The sequence below is a fragment of the Tetrahymena thermophila genome (genome assembly GCF_000189635.1).
Source record: "Tetrahymena thermophila SB210 genomic scaffold scf_8253893, whole genome shotgun sequence".
Classification (NCBI taxonomy): domain Eukaryota; phylum Ciliophora; class Oligohymenophorea; order Hymenostomatida; family Tetrahymenidae; genus Tetrahymena; species Tetrahymena thermophila.
Window position 1 is genome coordinate 3,592 of NW_002475962.1, and position 16,980 is coordinate 20,571.

At 20.3% G+C, this 16,980-nt stretch overlaps 3 protein-coding genes across 3 annotated transcripts in view; 2 read left to right on the top strand and 1 right to left on the bottom strand. All coding sequences in view use genetic code 6, as the record gives it.

Annotated features, from left to right (window-relative positions):
- TTHERM_01456070 (hypothetical protein) overlaps positions 1 to 4,397 on the bottom strand; it is a gene marked incomplete at both ends in the record, with an annotated part of 5,781 nt that extends 1,384 nt beyond the window's left edge. Inside the window, 12 exons of the mRNA XM_001027289.3 lie at positions 665 to 754; positions 987 to 1,076; positions 1,338 to 1,427; positions 1,690 to 1,779; positions 2,043 to 2,132; positions 2,367 to 2,456; positions 2,726 to 2,815; positions 3,067 to 3,156; positions 3,347 to 3,436; positions 3,717 to 3,806; positions 4,065 to 4,154; positions 4,327 to 4,397. Of these exons, the coding sequence (XP_001027289.3) occupies positions 665 to 754; positions 987 to 1,076; positions 1,338 to 1,427; positions 1,690 to 1,779; positions 2,043 to 2,132; positions 2,367 to 2,456; positions 2,726 to 2,815; positions 3,067 to 3,156; positions 3,347 to 3,436; positions 3,717 to 3,806; positions 4,065 to 4,154; positions 4,327 to 4,397 (1,061 nt within the window). The remainder of the gene's footprint in view (positions 1 to 664; positions 755 to 986; positions 1,077 to 1,337; positions 1,428 to 1,689; positions 1,780 to 2,042; positions 2,133 to 2,366; positions 2,457 to 2,725; positions 2,816 to 3,066; positions 3,157 to 3,346; positions 3,437 to 3,716; positions 3,807 to 4,064; positions 4,155 to 4,326) is intronic.
- Positions 4,398 to 6,774: 2,377 nt separating this feature from the next.
- Positions 6,775 to 11,730, top strand: TTHERM_01457080 (phosphatidylinositol 4-phosphate 5-kinase; the record flags this gene model as incomplete). The annotated part of the gene is made up of 14 exons (XM_001027291.2): positions 6,775 to 7,142; positions 7,417 to 7,803; positions 7,863 to 7,924; positions 7,978 to 8,175; positions 8,630 to 9,178; positions 9,238 to 9,262; positions 9,315 to 9,625; positions 9,813 to 9,908; positions 9,965 to 10,073; positions 10,134 to 10,304; positions 10,921 to 11,099; positions 11,311 to 11,390; positions 11,453 to 11,532; positions 11,586 to 11,730. The coding sequence occupies 14 exons, from the start codon at positions 6,775 to 6,777 to the stop codon at positions 11,728 to 11,730; spliced, it is 2,760 nt and encodes a 919-aa protein (XP_001027291.2).
- Positions 11,731 to 12,562: 832 nt separating this feature from the next.
- On the top strand, positions 12,563 to 13,933 carry TTHERM_01457090 (centrosomal protein, putative; the record flags this gene model as incomplete). Its single annotated transcript, XM_001027292.3, has 4 exons — positions 12,563 to 12,970; positions 13,048 to 13,180; positions 13,244 to 13,531; positions 13,620 to 13,933. The coding sequence occupies 4 exons, from the start codon at positions 12,563 to 12,565 to the stop codon at positions 13,931 to 13,933; spliced, it is 1,143 nt and encodes a 380-aa protein (XP_001027292.1).
- Between the last annotated feature and the right edge of the window lie 3,047 nt (positions 13,934 to 16,980).

Below are 16,980 nucleotides of genomic sequence, written 5' to 3' on the forward strand. Positions count from 1 at the left end.
TTTTAAAAATTTGAAAATGTGGTTTTTTTTTGAAACTACTAAATAAATTATGTTTTTATTATTCGTGTATGTAGCCTTGAAAAAGGAAGTACTATAGAGTATTAAATAAATATTTTTTATAAATTTTGAAAATCTTAGTTAATTTTTTGATGAAAAATTGATTGACGGAATCTTTGAAAATTTGTTTTAATTTAAAATTTATTAATATTTCATTTACTTATGAATGAAATTAAATAATTAAATACTTAGAAAATGCAAGAAATATTGATGCAAATAAATGAATTTGTGCAAATCTTAATAAAAAATATAAATGTTTCTACAAAAATTTAAATATACCCCAAAAATAGCTTGTAAATAATCTTTTTTAAATCGAAACATTAAATTTATCTTATTTTACTTAAATCAAAATGGTATTTAACTCTAGTAATTTGGAGGAAAAAATGAAGAAAAACATGAAATAATAAGAAATAAATTAATTGATAATCAAAGCAAAAGGTGAAAATAAAAAAATAATTTAAATTAAAAAGCAAAGAAGAAAAAAAACGTAAAGGAAAAGAAAAATAATTCAAATAAATACTATCCAATAAATCAAAAGAGCTTTATTGTTTTAAATTAATTTTATAATTAAAAATATCATAATCGAAAACAAATGCACTATTTTTACTTAAGGGCAAATGTTAAATTTGAGAGATTAGTGCAATTTGTTAAAGCAGAACCTAGGTTTGATGCACCTTCAGCACCAATTTAATTTTCACTTTTTAAATATTGAAGAAAATATTAATTTGAAGGAGGAAATAAGGAAAAAATAAAAAATAAAATAATTTATAATAAAAGGTCAAAATAAAAAAGTTATTTAAATTAAAAAAGAAAAAAAAAAAGAAAAATAGCATAATTAAAAGCTTAAAGTAAATTAAAAGAGCTTTATTGTTTTAAATTAAATTTTTTAAAATAACGCAGTCCATAACAAATAAACTAACTGTTTCTACCTAAGTTCAAGTGTCAAATTTGAGAGATTAATGCAATTTGCTAAACCAGAACCTAATCCTGATGCACCAATTGAGCCAATTTAGTTTTAACTTTTAAATATTGAAGAAAAATATATCATTAATTTATTTATTTATTTGAAGGAAACACTGAAGAAAAAATATGAATTAATAACAAAGAAATAAACTAATTAATAATAAAAGTAGATAGATAATAAAAAAAATGATTTAAATTAACAAAAAGAAAAATAATAAAATAAAAAGCTTAAAATAAATTAAAAAAGCTTTGTTGTTTTAAATTAATTTTTTTTATAATTAAAAATATCACAATACAAAGCAAATAAACTTTTTTACCTAAGTTCAAGTGTCAAATTTTAGAGATTAGTGCAATTTGCTAAACCAGAACCTAAGTCTGATGCACCCATAGCACCAATTTAATTGAAACTTTTTAAATATTGAAGAAAAAATATGTTACTATTTAGTTAATTTGAAGGAAAAAATAAAGAAAAAATAAGAAATAAATTTATTAATAATAAAAAAAAAGCTGAAAATATAAAAAGAGGATTAAATAAACAAAGAAAGAAGAAAAAGAAAAATAAATAAATACAATAACAAGCTATTTAAATAAATTAAAAGAGCTTTTTTATTTTAAATTAATTTTTATAATTAAAAATTTCACAATTCGAAACTAATAAACTGTTTTTACTTAAGATTAAGTTTCAAATTTGAGATATTATTGCAATTTACGAAAGCAGAACCTAAGTGTGATCCACCTTAATCACCAATTTAATTGGCTCTTTTTAAATATTGAAGAAATAATATATAATTAATTAGTTAATTTGAAGCAAAAAGTAAAGAAAAAATGTGAAAAAATAAGAAATAAATAAATTAATAATAAATAAAAACAAAAGATGAAAATAAAAAAATGATTAAATGAACAAAGAAAGAAGAAAAATAAAAAGGAAAATAAATTAAATAAAAGGCTATCAATTAACTTATAAGTGCTTTATTTTTTTAAATTATATGATTAAAAAAATAGTAAAAGAAACTATTTTTTACTGAAAGTTAAGTGTCAAATTTAAGAGATTAGTGCAATTTGCTAAAGCAAAACTTAAGCCTGATACACCTTCATCTCCAATTTTATTAGCTCTTTTTAAGTATTGAAGAAAAGATATATAATCAATTAATAAGAAAGAAAAAATGAAGTTAAAATAAGAGGTTATTAGAAATTAATTAAAGATAATAAAAAAAAGTGAAATAAAAAAATGATTTATATTAAAGAGAGAAGAAAAATAAAAAGGAAAATAAATCAAATAAAAGTGTTGTTTAAATTAATTTTTATAATTAAAAATATCAAAATCCAAAACAAATAAACTGTTTTACACAAATTCAAGTGTTAAATTTGAGAGTTTTGTGCAATTTACTAAAGCAGAACCTAATTTTGAAATACCTTCTTTACTAATTTTATTGCCACTTTTTAAATATTGAAAAAAAAATATATCATTAAATAGTTAATTAGAAGGAATATAATGTGAAAAAATAAGTATAAATAAATTAATTAATAATAAAAGCAAAAGGTGAAAATAAAAAAATTATTTAAATTAACAAAGAGAGAAGAAAAAGAAGAAGGAAAATAAATCAAATAAAAGATATCAAATAACGTGTAAGAGCAAGCTTTGTTATTTTAAATTAATTTTTATAATTAAAAATATCAAAATCCAAAACAAATAAACTGTTTTTACCCAAGATCAAGTGTTAAATTTTACAGATTTGTGCAATTTGGTAAAGCAAAACCTAAGCCTTATACACCTTCATCACAAATTTAATTTTTACTTTTTTTTAAATATTGACGAAAAAAAATATAATCAATTAATTAGTTATTTAATTAGAAGGAAAAAATGAAGAAAAGAATTAATAAAAATAATTATCAAATATTGAAAATAAAAAAATGATTTAAATTAACAAAGAAACAAGAAAATCAAAAAAGAAAAAAGGAAATTAAATCAAATAAACAGCTTTGTTTTTTTAAATTAATTTTTATAATTTAAAATAACAAAATTCAAAACAAATAAACTGTTTTTACCTAAGATCAAGAGTTAAATTTGAGAGATTTGTACAATTTGGTAAAGCAAAACCTAAGCCTAATGCACCTTTATCACCAATTTTATTGTTACTTTTTAAATATTGAAGAAAAAATAAATAAATAAATAAATAAATAAAGAATTAACAAAGAAAGAAAAAATATAAAAAAAGATAAAGGAAAATAAAACAAAAAATAAGCTATCAAATAACTTAAAAGAAAGAGCTTTATTGTTTAAATTAATTTTAAGAATTAAAAATATCAAAATCTAAAATATTTTTACAATAGCACAAGTACCAAATTTGAGAGTTTAGTGTAATTTGCTAAAGCACAATTTAATTCTGATACACCTTCATAACCAATTTAATTGCTACTTTTTAATTTAATTTTTTATTAGATTTTGAAAATAAAACATAAAATAAATTTGTTAATTAAAAAGAAAAATTAAGAAAAAATATGAAATAATAAGAAATTAATAATTAATAATAAAATCAAAAGTCGAAAATAAAAAAATGATTTGAATTAGCAAAGAAAAAAGTTTAAAAAAAAGAAATCAGACAAAAAGCTGTAAAAAAATTAAAAGAGTTTTATAGCTTTAAATGATTTTTTAAAATTAAAATTATCACAGTCCAATATAAATAAACTGCCTTTACCCAAAATCAAGTGTTAAAGTTGAGAGATTAGTGCAATTTGCTAAACCAGAACATATTCCTGATATCCCTTCATTACTAATCTTATTGTCACTTTTTAAATATTGAACAAAAAATATTCAATTTATTAGTTAATTTGAAGAAAAAATATGAAATAATAACAAATGAATTAATTAATTAATAATAAAAGTAAATGAAAAAAGTAAAAAGATGATTTAAATAAACAAATAAAAAGAGAGAGAAAAGTAAATCAAATAAAAAGCTATCAAATAACTTATAAAAGCTATTTTGTTTTAAATGATTTTTTATAATAAAAATTAACACAATTCAAAACAAATAAATTATTTTTACTAAAGGTCAAGTGTTAAATTTGAGAGATTAGTTAAATTTTTTAAAGCAGAACCTAAGCCTTATGCACCAATTACACCAATTTAACTTTCTCTTTTTAAATATTGAAGAAAAATAAAAAATTAATTAATTAGAAGGAATAAATGAAGAAAAAATATGAAATAACAAGAAATTAATTAATTAATAAAAGAAAAAATGTTTTAAATTAACAAAGAAAGAAGAAGAAGAAATTTATATATATAAAATAAATTAAAAGAGTTTTTACTAAAGATAAAGTGCCAAATTTGAGAGATTAATGCAATTTGCTAAAGCAGAGCCTAAGCTTGATGCACCCATTGCACCAATTTAATTTCCACTTTTTAAATATTGAAGAAAAAAAATATAATTCATTAGTTAATTTGAAGGAAGAAATGAGAAAAAATATGAAATAATAAGAAATGAATTAATTAATTAATAATAAAAGTAAGAGGTGAAAATAAACAAATTAGCCAAATTAACAAAGAAAGAAGAAGCAAAATAGCAAAATGGAAATAAAAAGCTATTAAATTAATTAAAAGAGCTTTATTGTTTTTATTTAATTTTTATAATTAAAAAATTATCATTCCAAAACAAATGCACTATTTTTACTTAAGTTCAAGTGTCAAATTTGAGAGATTAACACAATTTGTTAAAGCAGAACCTAAACCTGATGCATCAAAATCACCAATTTGATTTATTCTTTTTAAATATTTAAGAAAAAATATATAATAAATTAATTAGAAGGAAACATAAATATATGAAACAATAAGAAATGAATTATATAATTAGAAATAAAAGCAAAAGGTGAAAATAAAAAAATGGTTTAAATTAACAAAGAATGAAGAAAAAGAAAAATAAATCAAATAAATTAAAAGGTATAAATTAATTAATTTTTATAATTATAAATAACTCAATCCAAATAAATAAACTTTTTTTATCAAGTATAAGTGTTGGTAGCAAAAAATGGATTAAAATATTCAATAATAAAAATAAATAATTAAAAATATAAAGTGAAAATTAAGCAATAATAGCTAAATAAATATTAATATTAATAATAATCAATAAAAAGAGATGAGAATTTCTATAATTATTATATTATTAATAAAATGAAGGTTTAATATTTAAAAAATAGTAATAATAATAATATTAATAAATTAAGTATACATCAGATCAAGGTGGAGAACCTAATGAGATTAAAATGAAGAATTTAAAAACTTTTTTTATTAATTAAAATAAATTTAAAGGATATTGATAAAAAAATAAATAATTACTTCTTCTAATTTGTTGTAATAATTAATCTATTATATCATTTATTTTTTTTTTCTTCAAAAATATTAATTAGCAATTTATGAAAAGTTAATTACTTAATTAAGTATCGATCAAAAGTACAAACAAATAAATTATGATAATTATCAAATTTTAATTTATAAATTTGCTTTTATAGCAAAAAAGTTAGTGTAACATTTATTATTTAATCCTATTATTCTATTAAAATCTTATACTTAAAAATAAAGTATGAATTAGAGATGGTTAGTTAATATTCTAGTAATTTATTAATTACTCACTAACTTATTAATTAATTAACTTAATATTCTTAAATTTTATTAAAATAATTTTTATTTAGTAGATTTTTTTGTTTTTTCTAGTAACGAATGATGGGAATATTATTAAATGCTGTAAATGCTCATTAATTAAGGCATTCCCTAAGTATCTTTTTTGCCCAAAAAAAAGTGCCATATTATCTAAATTTTAATGAAATTACTAAATAATTTATTTAGTAAACAAATTCTTATTACTTATTTATTTATAGAGATTAATTAATTTAAAAATATTTAAAATAACTTGGAAGATTTATGTAATTTAAATAATTTTAAATGAAATATTAAAGTCTATTTCTAAAAGTTTGTTCTTAATTGGCATGAAAATTTTTACAAAAAACTTATTTCATTTTTTAGCTGAATAATAAAAAATTAAATCATCATTTAAATTTCATTAAATTGTTTATTTAATTGCTTTTTATAAAAAAAATGGCAAAAGGATCATTAAAAGACAAATTTTATACCGAAATCTATCTATATTGTAATGAAATTAATAAATAATTTAATAAAAAATTCTTATTTATTTATTTAATATATATTAATCAGTTTAAAATTTAAAGCATCTTTCTTGGAATATTTAGTTAATTCAAATAATTTTAAATGAAATTATAAAATTTAATTCTCAAAGTTAGTTCTTAATTTGCATTGAAATTTATAACAAGAAAAACTTATTTCATTTTTTAGCAAAATAATTAAAAACAAAATTATCATTAACATTTTTATATGATTGCTTTTTATAAAAAAATGACAAAAACAGCCAAATTTTATACTGAAAAGTATCTAAATTATAATGAAATTACTTAATTAAGTATGATTTCAACCTCAAGATTTTATATAAAAAATTATATTTGGAGTTCGTGCTGCTTTGAAGTATTTAAATAAAATGGCATTGCAATAATTTAAATTAAAAATATATTTATGAAAAATAAACTGAAATAGAATTAAAATAAATGATTTTATTTATATTTAGATTGAGTTGAAGTAGCATTTTCAAATATTAAGTGGAAGAATTCATTGTTTTTTGATAATTGAGTTTAATAGATAATAATTATAAACAAATAGCATTTAATTTAATTAAAGTTAGTATTTTTTATTAAATGAATCAGGAATTTGATTAAAGATTAAATTTTTCGCAATAGCAATTTAGAGATTCCCATGAGGTTAGTTAAGGCAGCGTTTACACTAGCGATAGAAAGGGTTTTCATTAGATTGGCAAGGAAAAAAATTTAAATGTGCAGACTAACTCTATTCGTTTGCAATAAATTAGAGATATTTCTGCAGGTCCTATTATTTAGAGCAGAAATTAGATTGATAATTAGGAATAAATTTTAATGAAAAAGAGAGAAAGCACGCCAGCTTCGGCAACAATTCCATTCAAACCAATTGTTAAAAGTAATTTACATTTCGAAGAACTATCAAAAAAGTATAAATTCAGCGTCAACGAAATAAAAATTCTTAAATCAAGGTAGACATATTTAATAATATAATATAAAGAATGATATCATGTTTAAAGCGATTTTTTCATCATAAAAATTCATAATTTTAACATAAATAAGATGCTAAGAGTGGCAGTTAATTATATTAAATAAATTGTTAATATTTTGGGTTAAAAAATGAGCAATTTCAATAAAATGAAAAGGATTTTTCCTGCTTTAGAAATTAAGATAAATTTGTTGTATTTATTTCTTACTCGTTTACTTAGTTATTCAATAAATAAATGCATTTAATATTCTAAATAGATTTGATACTATTAGCAAGAAAGGAATTTTAACACTTTAGAATTTCAAAGATAGCTTGGGAATTATGGGAAGAGATAACAATTTTGTAGATAGAATATTTAAACTTATGGATGAAAACGGTACAGAAAAAGCAGTATTTGAAGATTATTTGAGATATTTGTCTTAGCTTTTGAATGGAAATTAAAATGAAAAAGCAAAGTTATCTTTTAAAATTCTGTCAAACGGAAAGAAAATAATTACTTACGAAGATATGTATTAGCTTGTCCATCAAGTTTCTTACTTGTGGGCAAACATGACATCAACTAATTGCACACCAAGCAAGGAATATATTGACAGTATTTTTAGTATTTTTGATTATGATAAAGACGGAGAAGTGTCATTCGATGAGTAAGTAAAATAACTTATCTCATTTAAAAAGCTAATCTTTTTTGTATAATTAATTATAGCTATTACAATATTTACTCCTTGGAAACTGAAATTTTTGGATGGTTTGAGTTCTTGAATCAAAGTATTTTCTTAAATTTAAATAATAATATTTTTAGCTTTATTTGTTCAATTTAGGTGAAATAAATATCTAAAAAATGAGAGAAGAATATGAAAAGTACATTAAAAACAAAAGAAAAGGTTCTCATTAAAGGCATGAAGAACCCTAGCTCTAAAACAATGAAAACAATTTAAGTACCAAAATTCATGACATTAAATCTAAATTGGGCGATCTTTCTAAAAACTTATTAGACTCATTAAATATCATTTAAGCAGGTAACCATTTAAGAAATTTATTCAATCAAATTAAATTAATCTAAAATAATTGGCTAACTTTGTTTCAAAAATATTTAAAAATGATAAAATATCTTCAAAAGCATAATGTTTGTTAATAAAAAAATGAAGAAATTAACATTCTTACTTATATCGATTATATTCCAAAATGCAATAAAGCAAATCAAAAATATTAACTATGAAATATTAAAACAAATGAAACGAATAATATTTTTACATCATCAAATTAATGTTAAGAATTTTCAATAATAAATATTATTTATTAACTTATTAAATATTAGCTAAAATTATGAAAGATTAATGTTAAAATTTTCAACAAAAGAACTGAAATTTAAATTATAAATAAGTCATTTATTTGACAGAGCAATTATGAATTATTTGTTTGAATAATTGAATTAATATTTATTTATTTAACTGAAATGTTATTTAAATATAGAAAGAGAAAGTATCACGAAAGCTTGTTAAGAATAAAAAGATTTACTGAAGTAACAACAGGATTAGTCTTAATCCTCATTTAACAACTATACTAATTAGATAAAATAAATGAGGGGACCATAAATACTATCTCACTCACCAACTGAAAAATCTGGAGACGATCACCCTGAGGAAGATGACAGTCATGAAAACTTAATTTTATAGCTTTAGTAGCATCAATAATATTATAATAAAATTGAGAATCTAGAGTAGAATTTTTAAAATGATATTGTTAGAAAATTAAAATAAGTTTTGAGCATAAGCTAGAGCATAAGAAACATTTGCAATAAGCAAGAAGAGAAAGATAATATTGGTTAAAGCATTCAACCAGGTAGCTAATAAAATTTATATCCTGTTTCTCCTTCCAGGAGAAACGTTAAGCAACTAACTATGAAAGTCCAGCCCCGACAATTATCTAAAAAGCCAAGCTAGATTTACTCTGACATTTCTCCAGCTATATTCTCTTCGCATAATAAGACCAAATCTTATGAACAAAGTCCATATTTACAGAGTAGCATTTATTCATTCATTTATTAAATAAATAATAAATTAAATTAAACTATAATTTAGATACATTCGATTCCACTGCTCAAAAGTATTTTTATTGTGTCAAGCAACAAAATGTTAGCAATTTTTTGCATTTTTAGGGAAGAACAGCAAGATGTTAGAAAAAATTTATCGATCTATTTTGGACATTAAAATTGGAATCTAGTGTTAAATATGATGATCGGAATTAGGTAAGCTATTGTTGATTTGTATCCCTCTGAGTATGACAAAGAACTATAAGATGTTCATTTTACTGATTACAAAATGTATGACTTATACCCAAAGAGAAATTCTGGATATGACATTAAAGATACATGCAAATTCTATGATTATGCTCCTAAAATATTTGAAAGAATCAGATCTTTTTACGGCATAAATAATGAATAATACAGAAGATCAATAGGTCCTGAAAGTAAATCATTCATTAAATATTCCACAAAAATCTATTAGCATAAAATCATTGATAACTTATTAAATACATTTGACATTAATCTAACAAAAACTTATTTGTTTATATTAATAAAATTTAAATTATTATTTTTAATTGTTGCTTTTGTTGGAATCAAAAACTGATTATTCATTTTTTATATTTTTTTTAGATCTTTTGGGGAATTTAATTATGGGAAATCTAAGCAACTTAACAGAAAAATATTCATCAGGAAAAAGTGGATCTTTCTTTTACTACTCATATGATGGTAAATTAGTTGATGATATAAATAAAACAAATAAAGATAAACATTGTTTAATTTAGATTAATATATGCTCAAAACAATAAAGAAAGAAGAGTTTGACTTTTTCAGAAACATATTAAAGCCTTATTATAATCATGTTAGTAGCTAAAGAGATACATTAATGATAAAGTGAATATATATTCTTTTAAATTATCTTTAAATTTTTGTAATTAAATAAATATGAAATAGAATTTATGGATTGCATAAAATGGAAGTATACAAATCTAAAAATAGCTTTGAGGATAAGTATTTCTGTGTAATGGGTAATCTCTTTAGGTGGAATAGAGATATTTCTGTTAGATATGATTTAAAAGGTTCAGAATATAAAAGAAGTTCAAGAACTAGTAAAAACTAAATAATGTAAATCTATCTATTTTTAAATTAGCAATTCAAACATTTTTCAATTGAAATTTAACATTTTAATTTCTAAATTAACATAAACAACTTTAAATTTTAAATAATTCTTCATGAATTACTCAATTCATATATCATGAAATTTCATGCATATCTATTTATTTATTTAATTTTTTATCATATCCAAAATTATTCATGCAGTCATTTCCTAGTGAGCAATTTTAGATTTTCTTAATTTTTGAAACTATAAACTATCCATAGGAGCTAAAAAATATTTTATATACCAAATAAATAACAAATAAATTAAAAATATTTAATGCAAAATAAATTGAAATATATGGATGGATAGATCAATTACATTCAAAATAAAAATTAGAGTTTGAAATTACTTTTTAAACCCCAAAATTATTTACTTTTATCAATTTTTAACTGAGTAAATGAAATATGTTCTCACTTGCACTATCTAATATAAGTAATTAACACTATATAGATAGATAGATAGATAGATAGATAGATAGAAAAAGAAAAATAAATAAATATATAAATATAAAAAATGTCCTTATAATTAAGTTTAAAATGCTATCTAAGATCAATGAAATAAAATATATTTTTTTAAAAACAGAGACAAATCTATAGCTTTAAAGGACTAAGACTGGAAAGAAGATAATAGATTTATTAATGTTTCACCAGAATATGAAAGATATTTAAAAAAATAGATAGAAATAGATACTAAGTTTTTTATTGAAAATTAAATTATAGATTATTCATTGCTAATAGGATTTTCTGACATAACTGAGTAAGGTAAGTTATCAAAGATTTTTTTTGTTTATTCATATATCAGTTCTATTCAATAAATAAATAAATAAATAAAGACAATAAGAAGGTTTGTTTTGCTTTGAAAAAACAATCTACTTAATTAAACAATTGACTTATTTATTTATTTATTGGTTGATTGTTATGAAATTTATTTTTTTATTGATAAAATTATAATTTTAAAAAATAATTTATTAAGATAAAGAAGAAGATTAATTGGAATTATAAGCCTACTATTCAAGTTAAGGATAGCAATAGTAATAGCTTAGATTTTATGAAGTAAAATTTTATATTTAACTATGAATTAGTTGATATCGTTGGTTGAACTTTATTTAATTTAGAAATATAAAGGAGGAATTCTTAGTTTAGACAAAAAATAAATTCTTTACGTAGGCATCATAGATATTTTTACATATTTTGGGTAAAATTTAAATACTTTTTTTGATTTAATTAATATTTTAATTTATGACATAGAATGAAAAAATACTTTGAATATGCTATTAAAACAACTGTTGTAAATGAAAAAGTAAGCTGTGTTCCTCCAAAAAAATACGGAGATAGATTTAAAGATTTCATGCTTAAATATATTAATTCGTCCAACCTTAATATCTAGAATTGAAGAATAAGATAATTATTCTAAGATAGATCAATGTATATGTAAATCATATTATGGTTAGTTAATAAATATTTAAAGGTACTTTTATCCAATAAGTAAGTTGTATTATGCAAAAAGTAATTAAGGTTCAAAATTCTAGCATATTTTTATCAATAAATTTAATTAAAATTATAATAAATTAATTTATTTCTTAAAAATGAGCTGATTTGTTTAGTATATTTTATGTCATAAATATTATTCATGTTAAAATGATCATAGTTATGTTTAAAACTAATAAACATGATATGAGACAAATATATAAATATTTCATTATTATGCTAGTATTTAATATTTATCTTTTCATTTGAGATATTAAGAATGTCATTTCTATATTTTAAATTAGCGAATATGTAGAAGGAATTTTTACTCATTAGATATAATTATTCATTTATTCATTCAATATATTTAATGTATTAGATTAAATATGTTAAAGATAGATAATAAATTAATAGCCGGTTTAAGATATTTTTTAAAATAAAAAAATATTATGTTGAGAGATAGATTTATTAATTTGTTAAATACCAACTACTTATTTGTTTTTTATTTATTTATTTATTTATTTATTTAGGATATTTTATGTCAAAGAGTTTGTTTTTATTCAGTTATAGATTTCAAAAAATTGAACATTGTTTATTTCATTCATTGATTTTATAATGATTTGGCCAATTGATTTTTAAAATTGTGAATCTTAATAAATATTTAATTGATAGATATTAAATAAATTTTGAAATTTATTTGCTATTTTTGTTTGTTATTTTGTATAAAGTTATTAATTAATTAATTAGTTGAAGTAAGTATGAGAAATAGTTTATTTAATGAGAGAAAATATTTGTTGCTGAGAAAGAAGTTAGACGAGCTTCATTACACTCAGCCACTTTAAATAGAAAGTGCTGAGTTGGTAGATAAATTGCTGAATGATTTGCTGAAAACTAGTGAAGGATTCCAAAAATTAAAAAATAAAAATTAAGAACTTGAATAATAATTATGCATAATTGAGAAATCTTTAAATCCTCTAAAGGCAGAAAACTAGAAATTGATGAGAGAGAACAACAACCTTTAATCAGAAATAATTTTATCAAGCGAGAATGCTTAACAAAAGTACAATTTATTAACAGTTAGGCTCAAATAACTGCAAACTGAGGCATAGGACCTAAAATTTGTATTGTAGAAATCAGAAGAAAGATGCTTAAAGCTTTAAGATGAAGTAATTTATTTATTTTCAACCACTTCAATAGCGAATAAAGAATAAAGAATTGATACATTATATTTTATTTTATTTAGAATTCAGCTCTCAAGAATAAATTGGATACAATTTCAGCAAAAGTTTATCTGCCTTCTTGCGAAAAAGGTTTTGAAGATCTGCCAAAAAGCTACGTTAACTCTAATTATAAAAGCTTGACAAATATGTCTATTGGTATTAGTTGAATTTTTAATGAAAATAAGTTATTTAAATTCCTTTTGTATAAATATTTTACAGCAAGGGATAATAGAGAAGGTTTCAATGTGCTGCCATAAGATAACTCAAATTAAAAGAATAGCAACTCATCTAAAGAATATGACATTTAGAGACTATAAAATATATCAGATTCAAAGTAAAACTACCAAGATGGATATTCAAATCTAATTAGCACAATTAAAGAATTGCAAGAACAATTAAGAAACTGCAAAGAATAGGTCCATACTTAAGAAGCTTAATTATCTTATTTGAAGATGCAAGTAAGCAATAGAGATGGCGAAATAAATAGATTAAAAACTAGACTCGATGGTAAATAATTTATCAAATATATTTAAATTATTAAAGTATAATTACAAGAATGAAAATATATCTTTTTAAATAAATTAATAAAAAACAGTTGGTGGTATAAATATGGTTAAGCTAGTTCAAGATTACAATTATATGCAGTAAAATGATAAAATAAAATTACTGAACCATTAAATTGATTATCTCAATAAAGAAAATACAGAAATGGATTCTATTTTAAGATCTAAGCCATATATAGCCTTATCATAAGCAAATGTAAAGCTTTTAGCAGAGAACTCTTCTTATCTTGAAAAATTAAGAAAGACTGAAGAAATACTTGAAGAATATGAAAGAAGGTTTTAAATTTAACAACAAAGTGCGAAATATACAAAATAATTATCTTAAAATGCTTTAGTCGATAATTGATATTAATATATGAAAGACTTACTTATAATTTGATATCAAATTTTCGTTTTTTTTGTGTAAAGTGAGTTTAGTAAAATGAAAAATTTTCAACTTTAGCATTTTATAAATTCTAAATTTATGTTTAAAATATAGTTTGTTTAAATTAATATATTGATAGATATTTAGCTTCAAAAATAAATATATTTTATCATTTTAAAATATCAGATTTTTCATTTTAGTTTAATTGCAGTAAGAAATATAAAAAAATGGAGGAAATGAAAAGAAATTAACAATTACCTTCACTCCTCACTAAAAACTGAGGGTGTTTAAATTAAAAATTAATAAATTTATATAGATTTGTACCTATAGATAAAGCAAAACCTCCAAACCTCCGATTTGCATTTTTCTAGAATATTTAGAGTATATTTTATAATAAAAAATAAGATAAGCACTTTAAAATTTATAATACCACATTAAAAAAAATTACATAAATTCTTGATATGAAATAAGCTTATAAAAAGCAAAATTCAAGCATTAATAACTTTTAAATTCATTAATTTACTCTAAATATTCTCAAATAAAAAAATCAAATTTGTATTGTCTGAATGAATAAATGATAATTTAAAAAACAATTATTTTATGATTTTAAAAAATATAAAATGAAAAAAATGACCACTAAAGTTAAAATAAAAAGTAAAACTTGATTTCTCCCTGAGGTTTTATTTAAATCATGGCATCTAATTAATCATGATAAATAAAAAAAGGATAGAAATATGATTGATGGATCATATTTAAGATTAAAATATAACTGGCATATAAAAGTTTGGCATTTAATAAAATGTAATATAACACTAAATGTTTCAAATTATTTGATCATTTTTGGAAAAACCAGAGGGTTTACTTATGAGGATTTAATTTATTTAAGTAAATTTAATTTTTTTATTTTTTATAAATAATTTATTTACTTACAAAAATATGAATGATATTTATAAATATAAAATCAATAATAAAATCTATCTATCTATTATATTTTAGGTAAGAAACACTTTTTCAAAATATTATATAATAAAATATATAATACTATTCGAACATTTTATATTTATTCATCCTTTTTTCACCTATTTTTTATCAATAGTGATCAAAGACAACTAATCTTTTTGATTTAAGAAACTTGCTTAATACTTTGAACTTTTATGATTCATTCATTGAGCTAAAACTTTTATAATAAATTTGTGTAAATTTTAAAATAAATATCAAAATAGAATAAACTTTTAAATTTAAAATTATTCTTTAAATTAATAAATAAAATAATATTAGTGGAATAAAAAAGATAAAAAAATAAAATAAATAAAAGCTATCAAATAAATTCAAATAGCTTTTTTGTTTTATATTCATTTTTATAGTTTGAAATATTACAATCCAAAACAAATAAACTGTTTTTACCAAAAGCCAAGTGTCAAATTTGAGAGATTAATGCAATTTGCTAAAGCAGAACATAAGTCTGACACACCAATTGCACCAATTTAATTTCCCCTTTTTAAATATTGAAGAAAAAATATATCATTAAATAGTTAATTAAAGGAAAAAATGAAGAAAAAATATGAAATAAATAATAAAAGCAGAAGTTGAAAATAAAATGATGAGCTAAATTAACAAAGAAAGAATAAAAAAAAGCAAGCACAATAAAAAGAAAAAGAAAAAAGAGATTTATTGTTTTTAATTAGTTTTTATAATTAAAGATATCACAATCCAAAACAAATAAATTGTTTTTACCAAAGTTGAAGTGTCAAATTTGAGAGATTAATGCAATTTGCTAAAGCAGAACCTAAGCCTGATGCACCAATTGCACCAATTTAATTTCCCCTTTTTAAATATTGAAGAAAAAATATATCATTAAATAGTTAATTAAAGGAAAAAATGAAGAAAAAATATGAAATAATAAGAAATAAATAATAAAAGCAATAGTTGAAAATAAAATGATGAGCTAAATTAACAAACAAAAAAAAGCAAGCACAATAAAAAGAAAAAGAAAAAAGAGCTTTATTGTTTTTAATTAGTTTTTATAATTAAAAATATCACAATCCAAAACAAATAAATTGTTTTTACTCAAGGCCAAGTGTCAAATTTGAGAGATTAATGCAATTTGCTAAAGCAGAACCTAAGCCTGATGCACCTTTATCACCAATTTAATTTTTACTTTTTAAATATTGAAGAAAAAATATATCATTAAAAAGTTAATTAGAAGGAAAAAATGAAGAAAAAATATGAAATAATAAGAAATAAATAATAAAAGCAGAAGTTGAAAATAAAATGATGAGCTAAATTAACAAATAAAGAACAAAAAAAAAGCAAGTACAATAAAAAGAAAAAGAAAAAGAAAAAAGAGCTTTATTGTTTTTAATTAGTTTTTATAATTAAAAATATCACAATCCAAAACAAATAAATTGTTTTTACCAAAGGTTAAGTGTCAAATTTGAGAGATTAATGCAATTTGCTAAAGCAGAACCTAAGCCTGATGCACCTTTGTCACCAATTTAATTGTAACTTTTTAAATATTGAAGAAAAAATATATCATTAAATAGTTAATTAAAGGAAAAAATGAAGAAAAAATATGAAATAATAAGAAATAAATAATAAAAGCAAAAGTTGAAAATAAAATGATGAGCTAAATTAACAAATAAAGAACAAAAAACAAGCAAGCACACTAAAAAGAAAAAGAAAAAAGAGCTTTATTGTTTTTAATTAGTTTTTATAATTAAAAATATCACAATCCAAAACAAATAAATTGTTTTTACCCAAGGAAAAGTTTCAAATTTGAGAGATTAATGCAATTTGCTAAAGCAGAACCTAAGCCTGATGCACCAATTGTACAAATTTAATTTCCACTTTTTAAATATTGAAGAAAAAATATATCATTAAATAGTTAATTAAAGGAAAAAATGAAGAAAAAATATGAAATAATAAGAAATAAATAATAAAAGCAGAAGTTGAAAATAAAATGATGAGCTAAATTAACAAAGAAAGAATAAAAAAAAGCAAGCACAATAAAAAGAAAAAGAAAAAAGAGA